At 41.1% G+C, this 21,287-nt stretch overlaps 2 protein-coding genes across 2 annotated transcripts; both read right to left on the bottom strand.

Annotated features, from left to right (window-relative positions):
* Positions 1–514: 514 nt before the first annotated feature.
* bckdk (branched chain ketoacid dehydrogenase kinase) lies at positions 515–13,827 on the bottom strand. Its single transcript, XM_080836806.1, has 11 exons — positions 13,415–13,827; positions 12,617–12,685; positions 12,018–12,128; positions 8,972–9,019; positions 8,521–8,640; positions 8,318–8,416; positions 7,499–7,572; positions 5,652–5,780; positions 3,698–3,787; positions 2,402–2,557; positions 515–2,216 (listed from the first exon to the last, which is right to left on the bottom strand). Exons 1-11 carry the CDS (start codon positions 13,667–13,669, stop codon positions 2,072–2,074), a joined length of 1,296 nt encoding a protein of 431 aa, XP_080692932.1. The 5' UTR covers positions 13,670–13,827; the 3' UTR covers positions 515–2,071.
* Positions 13,828–14,948: 1,121 nt separating this feature from the next.
* On the bottom strand, positions 14,949–20,482 carry lrwd1 (leucine-rich repeats and WD repeat domain containing 1; the record flags this gene model as incomplete). Its single annotated transcript, XM_080840062.1, is given in 16 exon segments — positions 14,949–15,098; positions 15,311–15,420; positions 16,388–16,543; positions 16,822–16,925; positions 17,150–17,290; positions 17,431–17,503; positions 17,818–18,025; positions 18,153–18,259; positions 18,422–18,539; positions 18,749–19,102; positions 19,203–19,298; positions 19,416–19,562; positions 19,670–19,789; positions 19,901–20,138; positions 20,296–20,434; positions 20,437–20,482. Coding segments are annotated over 16 exon segments (2,307 nt in total).
* Positions 20,483–21,287: the final 805 nt, after the last annotated feature.

Genomic DNA, 21,287 nt, shown 5'->3' with positions numbered 1-21,287 from the left:
AGTACTTGTAAGATGTGCCAGTACTAGCCTTTGGGGAGAAACCGTTTTTCAGTCTGTTTGTGGGGGCCATCTTGTGGTTATTTGAGGAATCGCATTTAAGAAAGTGTTTTTAAGAAAGTGCTGAATTTGTGAGAAATCGTTGGTGATTGCGTTCACTTCAACTCTACAGACATCCTCGGATTTAAATAATTATAATAATAATACAAATGAGAATATTTGTATCATTAACAATTACGTTCACATTTATAGTCATGATTCTACAAAGCATCTTGATACAATTATTCATAAAATAAATTGGAAGTGGTTCTGGTTATTTAACTTAATTCCATAATCAACTTTGCTCTTTCAAATAACTGGTGTGCGCTGGGCAGGTTGATCAAACTCTTAATTACAGAGGCCAGAATGGACCCTCATTTAGGCTGATACATGGTGTTTTTTTTGTCTGGTTCTAACATCTCTGGTTCTCAGTATGTAGCCTAAATATGGATTAGTAAATAAAATCAAGAAAGTCAGGTTCTCTCATTGAGGAGTTTAATAATGCCCAAAAACAATGGACATGGCAGCTATAGAAAAGCACTCAACAAAATCCAATGTTCTCTGCTACATTGGTTACCATACACAGGCCACTTACTTGGCCATGTATTAAAATGAGAAGGTTATGCCTACAGAATTCAATTCATTTGCCATGACCACCAAAACTGATACTTAAACCACTGCGTAGGCCTACAGCCCAAGCCTGTCAAAAAAAAATTAATCAATCTGGGCATTATTTGCCGCATGTTTCACCAGCAGGGGGCAAACTTGAGTTACAAACCACCGTTGGTTGACTACATGCTGTCCATGCAATCAACCGAAAAAACAAACATATCATGTGCAATCACCATTACATTAACGCATGGCCGTTCTTAAAAATGAACCAAATCTGAGGCACATAAAAGCTTATTGACACAAACTTAATGTCCCTGTCAGCATGTTGATGCAACTACAAGGGCATTGAGATCAGGTGAGAAAAGAAATGGAAAATACCTACAGCTATAGGAGAGCTACATGCACCTCTGATAATTCAATGAAGCTTCATTTCCTAACTTTAACATTAAATTGACCTTTCTGGAATGTGACCTTTTCATACCCTCAAAACTCAAGCTAACTGACAATTTAGAAAATCATAATTTAAATATTGACACTCTTGATCCTATACGTCTGGAGACACTGACACAAAACATAAAAACTTCACTACATTAAAAAAACTAAAACAACCAAAACTACACAGAACCTTTTCATGACAATCCCAGGCAGGTTAGGCATCGAGTCAAGCATTACTTACAGTGCATGAGGCTTTCCTATGGTCACTCAAAAGCATAAAGTTATAATGGAGCTACTGTTGTGTCGTAATAACATGAAATCTAAAAGGACTAGTGTAATGCTGATATGGAGAATCCAAAGTGACAACTAAAAGCTTTGCAAACTGTTCTCACAAAGGTACACACTTTTATATGGGGCAGGGAGGTCACTGTTCGGACCTGAAGAGAGGTTACACAGGAGCCCAGGTGATTGAACAGTTCATTCGATCAGTCGTAATCCTAAGGCAACTCATCGCTTGCTGAAGTCCAGGCAAGCGGCATCTCTCCCCCAGCCACTGGAGTGTGAGGTACAGAGGCTCCTTGAAATGGTCCTCTGAGGTTTTGCTGGAATACTCCATTGGGGTTGTTTGACACTGATGGTTTCATTTACCCTTTTTAAGGCTGAAGGCTATTTTTTTTATATATAACACAGTGAATAAGAGTATTAAACAAAACACTTTTATGAGATTTTTTTCTTCCCCCCTCAAGAAAATGCTTTGCATGCTGTGGTAGAGACATGTTATTGAGATACTGAAATCAAACAAACAAACACACACAAAAAAAAAAAAACAGATAAAAAGTAAGGTGACCCAGTAGGAGGTCAAGACTTTGGGCCACACTGAAACAGGGGGTGTGGTGGGGGTGGCTGTGCAGACACGAATCTTGAGGCGGCCCAAGGTCAACCCTTAAGCCAACGCTGTAACCAGCCCCATTAGGGCAGGTGACCCCCTTCAGACTCTGAAGCTCTCTCCCTTGCCGTCGATGTGGCGCAGGCGCAGGTAGACGTCAGTGCCGATGCCCTGCATGGACTGGATGGAAAGGGAGCCCCCCAGGTACTCGGCGTAGGCTCGGGAGGTGGGGAGACCAAAGCCAAAGCTGTAGGGCAGCACAGAGGAACAGCATAAAGCCTCTGGAGACTTCTCCACATGTTTACATTCAGATGTGCATTAAGAGAAGATAGACACAAGCTACGAACAAACTATTTACAAGATTCCAGAAAGACTTAAACAGCTTCCTCAATTAAAAGCACAAACACAAAACAGACTAAAGCAATCTCTTACCCATGCATGGGACCCGACTGAGGACCACTGTTGGTGATGTTGTCGAACAGGTTGCTCATACGGGGATTCTGGGCACTCTCCTCAGCTGTGCTGAAGTGGTAGTCCATCACCTTCTCCAGAATGGTGTGAGGGACGCCTCCACCACGGTCGGATATCCTGTGGATCACATTCATATACTCTTTACAGTGGAAGGTCAGCTGTTAAATTATTAGCTTTTTCAAGGTAGTTTCTGGAACATGTCTTTCATCTCCCCTTGCATCCTTGCATGTAGGAGAAATATGTCGTTGTAACACCGTTGACACAATGCATTTTATAGTGGTCTAATATACAAAACTCACAGGCTGCATTTCAATGTTATTGTACACATTCCTCCAGTTGTACCACTCACTTGTTTTCCCTGACTGCCCTTTCCATTTCCCCTGAAAATGTCTAGAATGGCCAGCTGGTAAAATGACAATGAAATAACAACAGGGTGGCATGTGTTAAAATGGAATTAATGACATGACATGTTTCTGTTTCAACTATTGGCCAAATGGAAATTCATATCACACTATTTTTGGTTGAAGTTGCAGGTTAGTCACATTTACTATTGGTGACCATGGTATAAAAGCAACAGTAGTCTAACGGCCAGGAATATGTATATCAAATACATGCAGTGCCAACAAAAGCAGAGGTATCATTTTAATACATGCATATAAGTTCTTAAATATAACATTCAAAATTGTAAGTTTAAGGTTTTGGGCAAACAGACTATTGCAGTGTAATATTTATTTGATCTGCCTCTTAGATCATTTCATATGGACCTTACTTTGCAATGTTACGCAGGTGGAGCCTGTACACTTAATATAGGTTACAGTCCAGTTTGTTCACTACTCCAAGTTAGAAGATACATAAACTCATCCCTCACACATTTAGGGTATGACACTACTGATTTATTGAAAAAACCCAAACCTCAAATCTTTCCTGAAAGCGGAAAACACGCTTCAAGTCAGGGTCCCCAATAGTAAACAGACGAGGTCAGTAAAAGGACAAACACTTCAGTGTCTGTAAATTTACACAGCGCAAACAGAGGATCTATACTTCCTATACCGGGCATTAGTGCCACGAGCTGATAGTGCTCCGAATGCAGTAACAAACAGTGGTTTCCATGGCCACCTGAGAACCCTTTTCCAGCTGGAAAAACACCATCCACAGGAGGTGGTTCCTGTTTGCTCAATGTCTGCTCCTTCCCAGGGAACAGTGCTGTTGGGTTTCAGTGCTTACATTACATGTGCATGAGGATGCCCAGCTACTCACCTGATCACAAAGTCGGTCTCATTATTAGCAATCGTGATCACAACATCAGGCACATTGTATGGTGTGTCCAGGTGGCTCTCCATGGTGGCTCTGAGAATCACAGATAAAGGGAGAAAAGAAATGGATGGAAGTTCAGATGGTCCCTCTTTCGGCATTGGCACAAGACACTGGTGTGTCTACAGTGTCGTAATGAAACTAAACAATTGTTTTAATAAACGACTGCGCACACAAAGTGAGCCAACAATCCAAAATTCCCAAACTGAAAATTCTTTCTTTGGTGCAAAATGGTGCAAAAGTTAAGCCTGGCATAGCAGCGAGTCTCGGGTCACTGTGAGGTTGCCCTTCCAGAAGGAGCCCAGATGGACCGGTGCCAGAAGCTTTAAGGCAGAGACCTCCTGCCAAGAACACGTCTTTCTGTTGCACACAGAAAAGAGACAGAACAAGGCACCCCCACAGCTCCTCCCTGCCAGGGCTGGGTCAGGCCCGATGGGGCCGGATGACTTTGAGCACAGCCAGGAGTTCCCAAAACAACAGCTTCTTCCCCCGAGAGGCGGAGGAACGGCTCTTTGACAGAAACCTAATCCTGCTCCGCGCTGCGTTTAAACACATAAATAGGTCATGGGGTGCGAGGAGTTACTAAGACTGAAAAAGAAAACCTCTGACTTATGACTCCTTCTGATACTGTTGGTTCTGCTTTGTGAAAACTGACGTTAAATGACAAAAATCAAAACAAACATTCAGGGAGTCGTTCGGGCATCAGATTACAATTCTACTTTGGATGCTTGCCATGGAAAATCAAATAACAACATGCGGGTGGCCAAGGTCCGTTGTTGTAAAGTATACAGAGGGCATGAGGAATGAAGAAGGAAATACTTCTAGGTCACTGTGACATGGCTCCCGAAGCAGGCCAAGCAATCCATGCCAAGACACATTTTTTATCTCTGGTTACTTCAGCAGTAATAGCAGCTGATGGAATGATAACGGGCTAAGCATTCGTGTACATGGAAGATGTAATGCTTAACTTGCACTTCAGCAGTTACAGTCTTTCTATGTCGTTTTCTATTTCTTATGTAAGGTAGTATTTATTGTTACACCAGGTTTTTATTGCTCTTAGCTTGACTGTTCTCTCCCTTGTACGTCGCTTTGGACAAAAGCGTCTGCTAAATGACTGAATGTAAATGTAAAATGGAAGATTATGCATTGACTACTCTGAAGGCATATTCATAAAACCGACTGTGAGAAGCAGGAAAAAGGTGCATTGACTGACCAAGATCAACAACTGAGAAGTAATTACAAGACGACGACAAGTCCCTGTCACCAAAGTAAGAATTATGCACAGTCAGCTCGTGCCCTTTCCCCTATAACGCCACATTTAGCAGTGACAATGGAATTTTTTCTCGGTTATGGCTGCAATGTGAGTTCTGCCCAACTGAACTAAAGGGCGCCCGGTTGGCAGCCACCAAATGATTCCAGACCTTGTGTAATGTGCCCATTAGCGGAGTATTACCACCACATCTCATTTTAGCCAGGAGCTGAGGGCCAGCACTTCGACAACACTGATCACAATCTCACAGAATAAGATTGATGGGCCACAGGTGGCACATGGGTATTCCGGTCACACAATGGATTATGTCCACTTCCAACACAGAGTTCAAGCACAATGTCTTGCTGGTAAATTACTTCCATCACCTTTTTGAGTGTATCCAGGATGAACCTGATTGGTTCCCATGTTTTAAATGCAAGCACAGATACACACAGCTAGCTTACCTAAAACATTTCAATATGTCTGCATAAGATTCTCTTTTTAAGTCAGTCAATATGAAAAAAAATCATTGGCTTTCTTTGGATAAATATGCTTATGGTGGAGCTGCAAGTTGACACAGACAGTAGTAGTAGCAGAGAAAGAGGCGTTTGCTGAGGTTTGCTGGGTTTCTGTAATGGCTATTGTCAGTACCTCATGGAGTTCTTCAGGAGCTCTGGCAGGATGTAGTCCAGAGGCATGGGGATGAACGGGAAGCGGGCCGCCACGTGCCCATTGATACGAACACGTGGGGAGTTGCCATACTGGTGCTCACAGAGGCGTCTGCAGGGGGGAGGGAAGGCATGTTCAAGAACAGGGATGGTTAGAGAGGCCCCAGGGTCAAGACCCCTTACATAAAAACAGAGAGGCATTTCCATGCAACTGCTCTAACTCGGCTAGCGTTATGTAAGCGCCAGGAATGTGTAACTAGATCAACAGACCATGACATGAAATTCTTGCTCAAGTTCAAGTTCATTATTGTCCTCACTTCAGAGGGGTCTAAGGGGTGGTAGGTCTTACAAGAGCAAAAACAGTGTCCCAGTATGTTACATTAAAATGTAAACAGATGTGCACGGTTAAACATTACCTATGTAGTAAGTAGAGCACTATTATCACTAGCACTATCACTATCGCATTATTTGATACCATTTCAGAACCAACGTTGAAAATAAGGTAACCCTCAGTAACATATCCATTATTATAGGAAACAGAGCCATTTTTAGGCACACAAATGAGAAACAAATGAAGTAACCAGTGTGCAACCTACAGATGACTTAAGGAAGAGCAGAGCACATGTACAGCAATAGCACATGTACAGTCTGTTGTTACATAACTCTTTCCCTGATCCCAACCCTAGTTTATGACAGACAGTCAGTGTGTTACTTAGCTCATTACTCTGTCACTTTAACACTTAAAAGTGTAGTTACACTGTCGGAGGGACTATGTAACATAACAGAGAAAATTAGTGAATAATTGACCAACTTGTTAAAGAATTCAGTGGGAACTGACTGCTCAGTTTGATCCTATTCCCCATAAAGGGGATGTGAGAACAGTTGGCTGGCTGAGGCAGAGACCCCATGACGGGGGGGGTTGCATTCACCGGCACTGATCTAGCGCAGCCAGCCTTTCAGAGGGCCTGTTTGGAGGGAGTGTAACACGGCTAGTGGGCAGCGAGCAGCACAGAAAAAGGACCGCGCTTGTCAGCTGCACATTCCTAAAGAGTCTTATTAGAGACAGCATGTAGGTTTGTGCAATTGCTCAGCTGCAAGCAGAACAAATATCTGTTTACAAACCCTGGCTGTGGAGCCCTTGTGGAACTTTCTGTTTGTCCTTCTCATAACATACCAGGTCTAAACATTTAGAGTACCTGCTGTTTCAACATGTTTGTGCGACCCGCTCATTTATGTTCAAAAGAGTTTGAGTAATCTGTATCTAACCATAAACATCTAATGTACAAAATATTCGCACATTATCCATATCAGCTACATGACGCATGACATAGCTGTGATATGGCTGGATGGAGATGTCAATATCAACCTTGGCCTAATGGGACCAAAACAAACATTCCCATATTTGGTTCTTTCCTCTGCCGGGTTAAAAACTAGGTGAAAGGAATTGTTCAGGTTTTTCAGGTAATTCTTTGCTTGTTTTTATTACAATTCTGATTAAGACTGAAAACTTTGAGAAGTTTCAATTAAATCAATTTGCACAACTGACCTACAATACTAAAATCACTGCATATCAGCATCTCAAAAATATTGTGGTCAAGAGACTCTCCTTTACCTTAGTCTAGCAGAGTTAAGTAGTTTACCTTTGATAAACTTGATAAGTGGTGATAAGACAGAACAGTGGTTCAGAAGTGGCGCCATAGCAACAGAGCCAGGCTAAACCAAGAGCAGAAGTTTATCACTGGCTACCGTCTGGATAAGCAAACAGTCACTGAGGAGGAAGACAGGTTTGATCTACAGCATGAGAGGCGGTGTGGGGGAGGGGGCACTCACCTGGCAAAATCCACCCACTTCTCAATTATCTTCTTTGGGGACAGTCGTCGACAGATGATCCCCACAAAATCCGCCTGAAATAGAAACAACAACTATGTGCCTCACAGCCATTGGCTAACACCGTAGAACATGGACACAACACAGGACCGAATAATGAAACACCAAAACATCATATTCACAAATTCTTGTGAGAAACAAGTAAGGAGTTTAACATGTTCAACAAGTTAGTAGTTTAACATGTTCAACAAGTTAGGGGTTTAACATCTTCAACATGTACAACCTGTTGGAAAAAATAAACCTTAGCCTGCAGTTGAACTCTGAGCAACAGCTGCAGGCAGCATGTGAACGGTGACAATGGCATTTAAAAAGGCAGTTAGTTCTTGCCAGAAGCTATAGACGGTCTGGAAATGAATAGTCTAAGAGTAATCTTGGGGAGTCGTGCCAAAGGTTATCATCCCCCGATTTAACATTACATGTGCCCCTGTTGACACGAACTCTGCTGGCAAGAGACACTCTAGCCATGATTTGACATGAGCGTCTTGTCATGCAATAGTACCTGGAACCCCACTCTGATGTTTATATATAGACTGGATAATTGGGTCATATAAAAATATTGGTGGCCTACTTGGCCAGTGTTACCAGCCCGTTATACTAAGGCAGCAAGGGCTACATCAGGGCTGAATCAGCTGTACAAGAGCAAGAGATTGTGTGATATGAAACCCTTCAACAGTCTCACAAGTAAAGGTAAAGGAAAAGCTGTGAGAGAACGTGCTGGCATGAAGCAGGGAACGCAACATCACACGTTCAAACACAACTTACATTTTCCTCATGCAGGGAAAGATGGTGTGTGGCCAACATACGGATCCCCAGACGAGAAGTCAGAGTGGTGTCTAAGAAATTACGAACCAGGTTCTCATCCTAGTAAAACCGAAACAACAAACAAAAAAAACACAGATTTCAGACTTGCCCAAGAAGCCAGTAAACTCAAAGCATGGAAGAAAACACAAGAGCAAAGGTCTCACCTGAATGTGCTTACGACACTCCCTGAAGCCCTCGGCCAGCATGGTGACCACATCTTTGTGGTCATCCAGCAGCTGCTGCACCAGCTTACTAAAGCGAGCCTCTGTCTCTTGGTCCTTGATCTAACCGGGAGGAAGGAAAAGAACGAATACCGAGTTAGGTGGAAAAAAATTGTCGGACCAAATATCCACAGCAATACTCAAACCAGTAGCCATACTATCAAATAGATGGCTTAAAATACTTTTGAAGCATACCAATATTAGACATGGGTCTCTTTCCTACATGCAGTACCTGAGCCAGAATTGTCCAGGCCCTGATGTGTGTATAATAACTGGCATTCTGTCTCTCATGAAACAACATCATCTCTTGTTACAAAGGGACTGAAATAATGTTTAAATAAGGAAGCCTGCATCTATTATCCCGTTTTTCAGAGAGGTGCATTTTCACACTCACCGTTGGAAAGTCACTCAGCACATGGTAGGCCCGGATGTATAGTTCATGCTGTAGGAATAAAAGGTGCTACATGTAAAAAATGTATTTGAAAACATAAAAAAATGACCCAGAAATAGCAACAGAATGTGAAGAAATAACAGCAGAAATCAAAGCAAAAACAGCAAAGCATATGAGGGGTGCAGTCACGGGCATAAGCATAAGTTTGTTTTACTTATACTGTAAAATCCAATCTCAGAGGCTTAAATAATGACAGTTAAGGTGTTTGTTAATTTGTGGAGAAATGGAATGCTCTATTTTCTAACTTCAGAGCCTCAATCCATTTTCAGAGTGTCAGGCTGAATTTATGAAGTTAGCATGGCTATCCTTTAGTTAGTATCAACAACTTGATCACTACCAAACCCATCAGTTAACATTATTGGTTATATTATCAGCTAGTTCAAAAGCTTTAAGGCTTAAATAAAGACCTACAGGGGTCTGTTTGCCTAGATATTATGTAACATATAAATATCAATTGATCATGGTAGCCTTGATATATTTCAGTCATATTAATGCTTTCATGCCTCTCCCACCTTGGCTACACTTTTTGTCTAATTCTGAGAAGGGACAGGAAATAGGGGTGTACAAACGTAGAAATACCCCGCCCCTAATCTGATTGGGGTGGGGAGTATGAAACCATTAGCTGACAGTCAGTCAAGCTTATATATAGCCCCTTTAAAAACAAAAAACAAAGTAACCGTGAGGAGTCCACACATTCCAAAAACAGGGCCTCAAGATAGCAGGAACTCAGCCACCTGCTATGGATGGGCCCGTATTTCCAGCCCCACCATTATTTTTGACCATGTGGCTATGGTTGTGACATACTTGGGGAGTTCCAGGAATAAAGGCTTGAGCAATATACAGTCAAGTGAAACTGAAAGGAAGTCAAGTCTATAATTGCACAAGCAAGCACATGTTTTTCTTCTTTTATTATTATTATTATTATTATGCCAGTTTTTGGTCCCCTCCATCCACAGTTATCACAATGTCGATACCATTCTAGAATTCACAGGTGCATTCTAATTTAGTGTACTTGGCTTTTTTCATTGCTGTTCTTAAAGCACTTATTTTCCCTTCCTATAAATGAGTGGACAGAAGTGCCATGTCTCTAGTAACAAGTTTTAAGTATTGTCGTTTGCCCACCAGAGTTTGCCCACATGGAATTCAGTCATAGAAGATGTCCACTACTTACTAATACCTATTCTCTTCTTTTGGTTGCCAAACACAATAATCTGTTCTTATTTAATTAAATCATTAAATTATGTATTTGCTCTGAACATCGACACAGTGAGTCTATTGACATTACAAGAGGATGGGAAAATAAATGGGGGAAAGAGGAGGGAAATCGTGACGCTAAAAGCGTTCATAAATGCCAATGGTGACAACGTTTTACAAAGCTTATTATCTTAAGAAATGATTTTAGGCTTAATCAACATTTCTTTCAGAGCAGTAAACATCAGTAGGCTATCAATATGATAAAGTAAAGTAGTCAGCTAAACATACATTCAATCCAATTGAGGATGATGCTTTCAACAAGTGTACCAAACAAATGCTCTGGTGCCTAGCTTTTGTAGTGAATAATGTGTATGATGCAATAGCCAATTTATAGGCTAATACAATGTCAAATATCTTACCTCATATTTGGGATCATATAAAATTATCAAACCATGTCAAGCTACCTCAAAAGGTGACTGAAAGGCCTCAGACTCCATAGGGTTAAATGCTTTGTGTTCCCTCTTTAAATGTAGGCTACCATGGCTGTCACTTCATTGGATAGAACTACGTAGGTCCTTCCACCACCAAGGTACCACTTATGGCAATCAAGACCCTTTTTTCATCTCTTGTTGTTGAGACAAGGCAAAGACAACAGATGCTCTTCAGAGGGACAAAGTGGGCGAGTTCTTCTTGGATCTCAAAGGTGCACTGTAAACTATAAATAAAATACACTTTCTGAACAATGACTGACTGATATTTGAATAGCACAGTGCTTGGTTGTCTGCCTATGTGTGCCAGAATGTCAGTAGGTCATTTCTTTGAGAGAATTGTTAAGCTGCACATTTATTGCTCATCCAACTGGTAGTAATGATCTTGTTAGATTGTTAGTATCCGCATTATTCCCCAGATTACAAATACGTTTGCATTTCTTTGTGGAAATGCATTTCTAGTTGCTTCCATTATGTGGTTTCTTAGAGAGAAAAAAAATCATTGCTACATTGAATATAATAAAAAATATAATCTTTCACCTTCTTATTAAGGGAATTACCTTTAGGTTCTTATATTTTGGATTAAATGCTTTCATCCTTTTCTGTGAAACTGGAAACCTGAATACTGCCCCTGCCTAACATCCCCTACTCCCAGAGCTATAGTTCAGATATGGGTAAAAGTTCACAGAGAGGCAGGCCTTTCAAAAGAGGCTACTAGGAGGGGCAGGGCTTTCTCCACAATTGCAACACCTCCTACACACAGGCTCCTACACGCCTTAAAAACAAACTGACAAACAAACCAAAAAAACAGTGGCGACTACCTTCCCAACACACTAATGCACTCAACTGTAAATCTGCATGTTTTGATAGCGTTTACGTGATATTCACTTACATGGCAAGTCTTTGTGGCAATATCATCAGTTATAGACTATGCGTCACAATAACAATAGTAATGAGACATAAATCAACACTGTTTTGCTCTGGCAGCGAGTACCATGTGACCGCCTAAGGGCCATTTCAATACCCTTGTATTTTACATTGCATTCGTTCCCATGTAATCACACATTTTAGGATTCTAGAATGCACCATCTTTCACAACACTTACATTATTTTAGTTTCAAACTTCTGTACATATATCATCCTCATCTTAATCAGTATTGTTTGTCAGTACCAAAGGTTTATCTCCCACAGTTTATCTGGGTTTGACCTTCTCTTATGGCTTCATGTCACTACTTCGTAATATTAAAAATATTCGGATAGGACAATACTAAACGGAACCAGACCAGCCGTTTAGCTGTGACACTTACCACTTGCAAGATGGTAGGATTGCAGCCAATAATGAACGGTAGGCTACGGAAGCCCTTGATGCGGTGTGCAATGCGTACAGGCAGTTCTTTGTGCAGGTACTTGGCACTACTCTGGACATAATCAAAATCAGAGAGGGCATTTTCAGAATCATTAAAACTTCACACACACATCATGCCACAAGTCTTACTCAAGGTCATATTCAGAGACTGAACATGAACGGAAACAGCTACTGTGCCATGGACAAGTATTTTAAAGTTAACCATTGCATTGAGGGGTTCTAGTCGTTCCCATGCATGTTATTGGGGAGTTCTCAGGATCGCAGTCCTGTGTTTCTCTTTTTGTTATTTGAAATGATGGATGTTTTGGACACATTTCAGACATCCCCCACATTTTTTGAGCTCATTAGGAGGACCACGTTTTTTTGGGGGTCTATTTGGTCAAAGAAAGGCACAATAACAATCCAAGTTACCATATATTTGACTGACCAATAATAACATCTTTGCTTAACCACAATTTTACCAAGGCACAGACATATTATGTTACTGTAAGTGTTGAATATTTAAATGAAGAGCAAGAAGAAGCAAGTATGTGTAATTACCAGGACATGGTGTCCATCTGGAGATTTTCCAGCATACAGTAGGGTAGTTGGTGTAAGTCTGACAGAAGCCTGCAATACAAGTAAATACATTTATCACAATTCAGATATGACTTTGATTGTTTAACACCCCTATAAAGAACTCTGGCTAACATATAGAGACTGTCAAAAAATGGTACCACAGAAAACCCCACTGTCTACATCTCAATCGAGTACAACTGAAGGTGTTCCAAGGTTTTTGACCTTGCTATGACCCAAATGTTTGTCGACCGCGTATGAACTCTGGTGTCTGTCTCACAAATACAGACAGCTTGCCATTTATATTCGTCTTAGTTTACTTATGTTGTGCAATACAAAATAATATTATTCATTAGGCTTAATGTAATTCAGTTGAAGAGTTAACGTTATTGACGACTACAAGTTGTTAAGAACCATGGGCTGTTAAATGACTGGTTAGTGTTCCGACAAAAGCTGTTAGCTGGTAGGAGCACTATGCTATATATCAAATGAAAGCTAAGGGGTTTAAACAAAAAGGGTTAACTTAGCTGGCTAGCTTAAGCCACTCTTCTCCGCAAGGGACTGGAACTAATGTTAGCTGGTTAGGGACCTAGCTAGCACTTTACCCGTATATTCGGTCAATATGCAGTTTCATTTAATTTAATAATATCGTACGTTTAGGTATCATCATCCTAGATGTTTAGATGCTATTCTGTTACATTATTGCTAGCTATGTTGATTACCTAGCTACCTAGATACACTTCTAGCATTGCTAGCCTATACAGGATCTTAGCGAAAACTTACCTTTTCGGCTGATATGTCGATGGCTGACTGGTTATAAAATGAAGTAACGGTTTTGGACCTTTCCCTGGCCAACTCCGTATATCCTTGCATTGAGGACGTGGACCGGAATCTTTCGTTTGTTCCGTTCCCTACAGCAAATGGATTCACATGAATTGTTCTCGGTGTATACACAAGTAAGAGTCTGGACATTCCTGGGCTGGTGATTGTACCGCAACCCAGCATCTCGAGAGCTCTTACTGTAACTCGTCGTCGCATTTTTGTTGTTGATTAGGCTAACTGACGTTAGCTACTTCTTATGAGCTGTCTCCGACAACGGTCCTAGTCCGAAATGTATCAGCTGGCCATTTACAATGTCATCGCAACTGTGAGCTGTGTCCGTGCACAGAGGCACGTATCAGACTCAAATCACATCACTTGCATGCTAACCGAATGATACAGACTCGAATGAGCATCTCGATAAACTCGGCCAGAACGTTGTTTGTCAGAGAATCCGTGCGTGAAGCCCTCCAATCAATGTTCGAGGAGGAGGGGAGAAAAAGGTTGCTCCTCCCTAACATTCATTTTGGACCGTGTACCACTTCCAGTAGAACCACTGTCGAGACTTATTTTTTGTCATAGGGAGCGAGAATTATTTTCAAATACACTAAAAATATTTAAACATGAATGCTCTGAATGCTATCACGTTAATAACTTTACCTTAATGTCTTGTGATTTTTAAACTGAGGAGATTGGTATCACTGTTAGTTGAAAAAATACTTGCTGTCATAGGTAAACTAATACAACCAAATTCCCTTCAGCTATTGCAATTATACTTGATTACCAAGTAACTGTGTCACCGAAAATAACCGGTGCAAGTAGGACTCGGTTGTACACTGTACACGTTAGCCTTTCCAGATGTACAATCTGAACCCTACAGTTAACTCATATCCATGTCTGAGTTGGTATTTTATATTCATGTGGATCCACATGCAAAACTATTTTGTGACTGTTTACCTAGGTGGCATACTGTACTCAGTCATTAATCAACTGTATGTTGTAACCTTCACCTATCAGGATGGATATAAAGAATAAGTAATGCATTACACATTTAATTTACAGCAGCAATATAGCAATATAACTCACAAGAAGTACAGACATTGTTTGACATTTTTACTGTTGTAAGCGTGAAATTACATTTAATGTGGAGTACAGTGTGAAGTGCACTTGAGTTTTGTGTCTTTTTGCACACTTTACAGTGAAGGATTGCTTTGCAACTTATGAAAAACTACATTCACAGGAACCCCATGCATACAAACAGAAGTCTCTTTGCTCTCAGTTACTGAATGTATGTCTGTTGTTGAATTGTATTTTTGGCCAAGAACAGCGAATCATCCTCTGGAGTGCGTGCGTGTGTGTGTGTGTGTGTGTGTGTGTGTGTGTGTGTGTGTGTGTGTGTGTGTGTGTGTGTGTGTGTGTGTGTGTGTGTGTGTGTGTGTTTGTGTGTGTGCAAATGGGATGTAGGAGGGAATCCACGGCAGTATCCACTCTTCGACTGTCAGGAAGCAGCATTTTTCCACACCACAACCATGTTGTTGTCACTGAGGGCAACCAGGTAGCGCATGTTCTGGGTCATCGCTACAGAATTAATAGAGTGGCCCTCCACTGGACCGAGTCCAGCTCTGACAGGTGATGGCCACTCTAGAACCTGCAACAAGGAACCAATAACTGTTACTCAGACATGTGGAGGGTTATTCCATTTAGCCCTCTCAAATATATCACTCTCTTTCAAGTGCCTTGCGTGGTACGTGCGGTTGACTACTGCATTGCTACTGGTGTGGTTTGATTTCTTTAATATCAGAAATTAAGTTGTAGTTAACATCTATAATGTAGATAATCTCATTAATTGATGGACCATACCTCTGTTGTTGGAATAGTTTTCCCACTTTTAAAGTTGGCCTTCATATGGTCTGTCACGTGGTACGTCCACAGTCTTCCCTTTTCGTCTCCACAAACTACATAACCGTGACCTGAAGGTAAAAATGAAATTAAGATCATGCTAAACATAGCAAAACAGAAAGAAAATGCAAAGCCTTGCTTCAGCATTATCAGGACGTACTTCTGACAGAACTTGTCACAAACATATTGACAAATTAAGCTACAAAAAAGACACCTTGCTTCCTACTATAAAACTAGTTGTGTAGTTCAAATATGCCTGCCTTTTTTTCTCACCCGTGCCTTGCACTTCACCAATTGCTTGTCTGAACGTCAAGGAAAGTAAACGTCTGAACATTAAGTAAAATTAAGTTAATTATAAAATATCCATACCTTAATCTTGAAACAGCACAGTAAGAGCTATTGAAACAATACGGTAAGAGCTACTGAAACAGACAGGCCCCTGTTTTTCTTTTCAGTTTGCTGAGTGTCTCTGCTGTTACAGAATGAAACATCGCCATCTATGGCTGGGTAAACATCTGTGTACATTTTAACAGGATTTGAATGTGTCACTGCCAGGCTTATCAGTTACAATTTAAAGAGTTGAGATCATTCCAAACCTGAGTAAATTAATAGAAGCCAATGGGAATGTGAGCACTGTAAATCAATACAAAAATGCAGCCTGTTGTTGCCAAAATGGTTTGCATTTTGGTCAGTTGTACTTAAGAAAGTGGCTTGTCCAACCACAGACAATGAACTGTTTTAAATGTCCAGGCGGACACTCAGACGCCATTTCTGATAGAAGCACAAATCAGCCTTTAGGGGAAACAGGGTGGAAAATCACCCCACGAATGCTCTAAGAAATGCATTTAAATTTTAAGTATTCAAATGTATTATTTGTTCTTTCATATCAAAGCCATATCTATAGATGTGATGGTTGTGGTCTACATACTCTTCATGCATTATTAAAATGTGGAGACACAGTATACCTATAGTACTGAAAAAGCATTGTCCCTTTAAACATTGTCCCTTTTAAGATGTACGCTAAATGATGTGACTTACTGGGACAGGTGTTGAGTGACAGGTAGGGGACTTCTGTGTTGGACCACTGTAGTTCTGCGAGAATCACTGCCGACACTTTCTTCTTACCAGAGGATGAAGCCAGTGTTTGGCTCCAGCTCCAGAGATAGATGGAGCCTTGCATGTGGCTTTTGGAAGCTGGTTGAGCATACGGAGAGTGTGTTAAAAAGGCAATGGCAATGCTCTGATGTTGCCGAGCACTGTACAGCCATTGGCCAATAACCCTCAGGCAGCCCAAGCAAGGACACAAAAGACACACTGATGCTGCGTATTGTCATTGTAGAAGAATAATTACATTTACATGACAATTTACATTACAATTACAATGTCTACAAATGACTTGAAGCTTTCAGAATGGCATATGAAAATGAGCATTCAGCGTGGCATGCTTCAGAGACAAGCCGCAGTCAACTTACCCACAACATCATCTGACAGGAAACAGAGGCCATCTATTGTGCGATAATTGTTGGTTTTGTCTTTCTTGCCATAAACAGGAAATGTGAATTCCATCTGCATTGTTCTAAGAAAATGACAACAAGCCAGTTAGCAGTACTCAATGTGAACGTTTCAATCTTAAAGTAGATATTTGCTTCAAAGCATGAGGTACTGGAGCTTTCAACACGTTGTATAATTCTTCCATTACTTTATCTCCCTCAGCTTTAACACATCTTAAGAATCACTGGTATTTAAAAAGTCTTAATATATTCCCAGTGCTTAGTTTTGCCGAACGACTAAAACCCTCACCTTTTTTGTGTGTTTGTATTGAGCTGAATGTTGAAGCACAGCAAGCCATCATCACAGGCCGTAATGAGATGTTTATCAGCGGAGAGTGGAGGCAGGGCGAGGTGCAGTGGGGTGGAGGAGGTCTCCAGGACCAGGAGCTTACTGATGACACACACAAATAAGTAAGCCTCAAATGCTTAATTCCCAGAAAATCATCCATGATATGGTCAAATTAGAAGGAATGCAGACAGCTGGAATTATGGGGATGAATTTAAAACGAACAAAAATCACTGCCAACTCACCTGGCTTTGAAGTTGTAGTCTTGGTCTATATCACCGATGTCCCACAAGGAGATTTTGTTGTCATATCCCCCAGCTGAATAACATTTCAGGGTTCAAACAACATGTTTATTCAGAGATGAAGCCAGTGCTAATTTAGATACATTCATATAATGTAAACATCCTAAGAACCTGAACCATATAGTGCCTGCTTAACTGTGGGTGTTCAATTAAAAAACAAATAAAAAAAATGTATTATAAAAAGCTATCATGAAGCAAAGCGACTGCTTTTAACAACTATGAATAAGAAGTCACAGAGAAAATGTGCTTTATCACACACATTTAAGCCAAAAACATATATATATATATATTTAGATATATTTAGAACAGGGGACTCTCCTACACACTTACTGAAAAGGTAGCTACTCTGACGGGGGCTGAAGCGGAGGATGGAAGTGGCTCGCCGGCTTGCCCGGAACTCTCCAAATGCCAAGTTGGCTCTTGGGTGGATGAGTTTCACCACACCCCTTTTCCCCGCCGCAGCCAAAATGCTGCAGCTCCGTGCCACACCGCCCTTCACAGACATCAGCAGTGATGACCAGGCCAGAGAGAAGAACTCCTGGAAGATACATTAAATACAATTAGGACATTTAATTTCATATAATGGCGTGTCAGTTCAAGAGAGGATGCAGACGCCACCTAGTGGCTGCAACAAAGGCAATGCAAAGGAAAATCGGTGGCCAAACCTCGCCAGGGACTTTGTATTTCTTCAGCACATGGCCCGTCTCACAGTCAATCAAGCAAACAGACTCGCCTCCACAGGTGGCTACCGTACTGTCCCAGTTACCGCCATCTAGAAACACCAGAGCAAACCATATGTTAGACTGTTAATCGTTTACTGTGCCCACCCCCACTAGCCAAAACATTCAAAGTACTTAGGGACTTGGGGTGAAAATGAAATCATTTCTACATTAAATTGTATGATCACTGGCTTTATAAGTCTTGTTGCACTGACCACTGTTATCTGCTGCAGGCTCAAAGGCACAGGCCCAGATCTGGGTTTGGAAGTCATCGGGGTTGTCCTGTTTGCTGTGGCACTGCAGGACGTGGAGGGGCTGCAGACACACCGGTTCCTGAAACAGCAGTAGGTAAAGAGCCCCATTAAAGAACAGTCAAACATTCATTACTATGCAAAAAAAGAAAACAAGGGAATGTGTGAGCATAACAAAGGGGACTATGTTACACTCAGAGATCCCAACCACATCATTAACCTTTGCAGTCCACTGGCCCTGGTACCACTGTCACATTTGAAATGCAGGAAGTAAAAATAAGAGGTTCACACCGCTGAGACGGTTTTCTGAGTTTTGATGGTTCTTTCAGGGGTGTCGGTCTCTGTCGTCTTGGAATGGGTTCTCGTTGGCCTCTTTTGTGGTGTGGTCTTCGCAATCTCCCTCAGGCTGGTCCTCTGTTGTTTTGTTGGAGTGGCCAAATTCCTTACAGCATTTCTGACGGGACTGGCCACAGGATGATCAGCCTTCTGTGGGGTGTTCGTAAGGCGGCTGGATTTTCGGGGACTGGCCTTTGTGGGAGTTGTAGCAGACAATCTAGCTCTTTTCGGAGTACATCCTGTTTGTCTGTCAGCTTCAACATCTGTAGACATTCTCTTAATTGGAGTGAGAGTAATCTGCAAACCAACCTAATGAAGATGAAAATATGTAGTTACTGTTAAGTTATCGTGCCAGTTAACACATCTGGACAGCCTTAGAAAAGTAATTTCATTTTGGTCCAAGATATACCTGATTGTCTTTGATGCCAGTGGGTGTGTTTGGAGTATTGTCCTTTTCCTTTGTCTGAATGAGTGAGTGGAAATGTTCCTTTGCAATCATCTCAACCTGGAAAATCCATAAAAACACACTTAAAACCTGCATTAAACGATTTATTTTTTAGTTTTTCACACATTCATTTAACCAAAATATGTTTGCTGCAAAGATCCAGTTGAAAACACCTACCCTCCATTTTGTATAAGGGCTCAGGGAGCTGGGGCCATATTTGACTCGAAAACAAGCATCATTGATAAAATTCTTCTCAACTTTGGCCAGGCTCTCAGTGGTTGGTGGATTAGGAAGTCCAAAACTTCCCTCCCAGATTTCAACAACCTAATTAAATGTAATTAAACCTAAATTAAAGATAGCTGAAGATGTACAAATGGACACTTTGAAATACAACACCTTATAAAATACTGAAAAAACACAGAAAGCCTTACCCTTTTCATTAGGATCCCACTAGTGACATGGCGGATATGATTAGCCAATGGGCCAATGTCTTTTCCACTGAAAATTCTCAGTTTGGGCAGGAGGAATATGGCCTTATGCTGATCATTGATCTAAAATGTGAACATTTTCAAGAAAGAGTGAATCATCAAAATACAACTGGAAACAATCATTGTACATTATTGACCACCGTGAAAAATGTAAGATTCAAATATGATTCTTACAGTGAGGTAAATGTTGTTCTCAAGATTAAGCTCTTCCAATGATGTTAAGGACCGAAGGGAGGTGATGTCCTCCATGTCATTGTTTGAACAGTCGAGAACTCGCAAGGAGGGAAGCCATAGGCCCACAGGCATCTCCTGCAGCTGGTTCCCAGAGAGGTCCAGCTTCTCCAGCTTGGTGCATCTTGACAGAAGAAGATGCACTTGCAAATCTTTGGTCTTTAAACCAAGTTGTGACAGACTGAAAGAGAAACCATCAGTTATGTTTCTGATACGTTTTGCCTATGGCACAAATAAACACAAGTTTATAAAAATAAGATAAAGGTTATGATTAAAATGAATTATTTGGATAATATAGAACAGTGGACAGCAAACATAAATAAAAATACATTACTTACTTTAGGCTTTTTATCTGCTCAAGGTCTGTTGCTTTGGGGGTTCCTTTCTCAAAGAGGACTTGTTCTGTTATTTTGCCCATGGCTGGAAGCTGAGTGACTATACAGGAGAAGAGTAGGTTGTTACTTGCTATATAGTGAATGGGAAGGGGTGTGGCACTCGATTGTCCACTTGGAATAGCAGGAACATTCGTGAATTGCTTTAAAAGGGGATAACTGTGCAATTAACACGTTTAAATGTCTTGCTGGGAGAGCTTCAGTCTTGCCCCTGTTACCTTCCTGTACGCGTGAATAATCTTTCGTCTACCCAAGGTTAGCACAAGCAAACTTGTCAATATGTGAAACGATACATGTGCAGAAATATGACAGAAACCAAGATGACACTGACATAATTTACTGGAATAAACTAAAATACCCATATAACATGGGAACGTGATAGGCTAGTGATAACATTGCGGAATTTTTCAGAAAAACAGTTCCACGATTTGACAGAATATTTTTAGATTTAATGTATAGAAGTGGCCAGAAACTACCTCATTTTCTGTATAATTAAACTACCCAAATAATTGCTGAATTTACTGGTATCAAAGAATCTCTCTTGAAACGACTGTTTAGTATCATGCATGTCCTATCTGCCAGCAGTTTGCAGAAGGGGAGGGGGAGGGAGATGGACTTCTCTGCATGAGTCTACCTCAGTCTGCCCTCCTCTTCTCACCTCACTATATTCCATTCCATCCCACTGCCCACCCTTAAACTGGCTATACTAGCCCCTTGGACAGACTTTACTTTTACTTTACTATTTATATCACTTTGCACTATCCTCACACACACAAGCACAGTACTTTATTTGCACTATCCATACATGCACATTAACACTCTTTGCACTCCTTGCACTACTTTCAACACTGTCACAATTAATGCATAATGTTATATAGGGCCATATTTATCCTCTACCTGCAAACACCCCACTCCCTGTGTACATGTTCTCCCTATGT

Source organism: Sprattus sprattus (assembly GCF_963457725.1).
Source record: "Sprattus sprattus genome assembly, chromosome: 1".
In the NCBI taxonomy this organism is placed as follows: Eukaryota; Metazoa; Chordata; class Actinopteri; order Clupeiformes; family Clupeidae; genus Sprattus; species Sprattus sprattus.
Note: the sequence above shows the minus strand (reverse complement) of the source record. Positions and strands in the feature narration are given on the sequence as shown.

What these genes read in the sequence shown, in the direction of transcription:
- bckdk (XM_080836806.1), bottom strand. Translation starts at nt 13,669, where the DNA reads ATGCGACGACGAGTTACAGTAAGAGCTCTCGAGATGCTGGGTTGCGGT. An exon ending in CAGATGGACACCATGTCCTG is followed by an intron (nt 12,129 to 12,616) that starts GTAATTACACAT and finishes GATTATGTCCAG; the next exon opens with AGTAGTGCCAAGTACCTGCA. An exon ending in TTTCCCTGCATGAGGAAAAT is followed by an intron (nt 7,573 to 8,317) that starts GTAAGTTGTGTT and finishes TTTCTATTTCAG; the next exon opens with GCGGATTTTGTGGGGATCAT.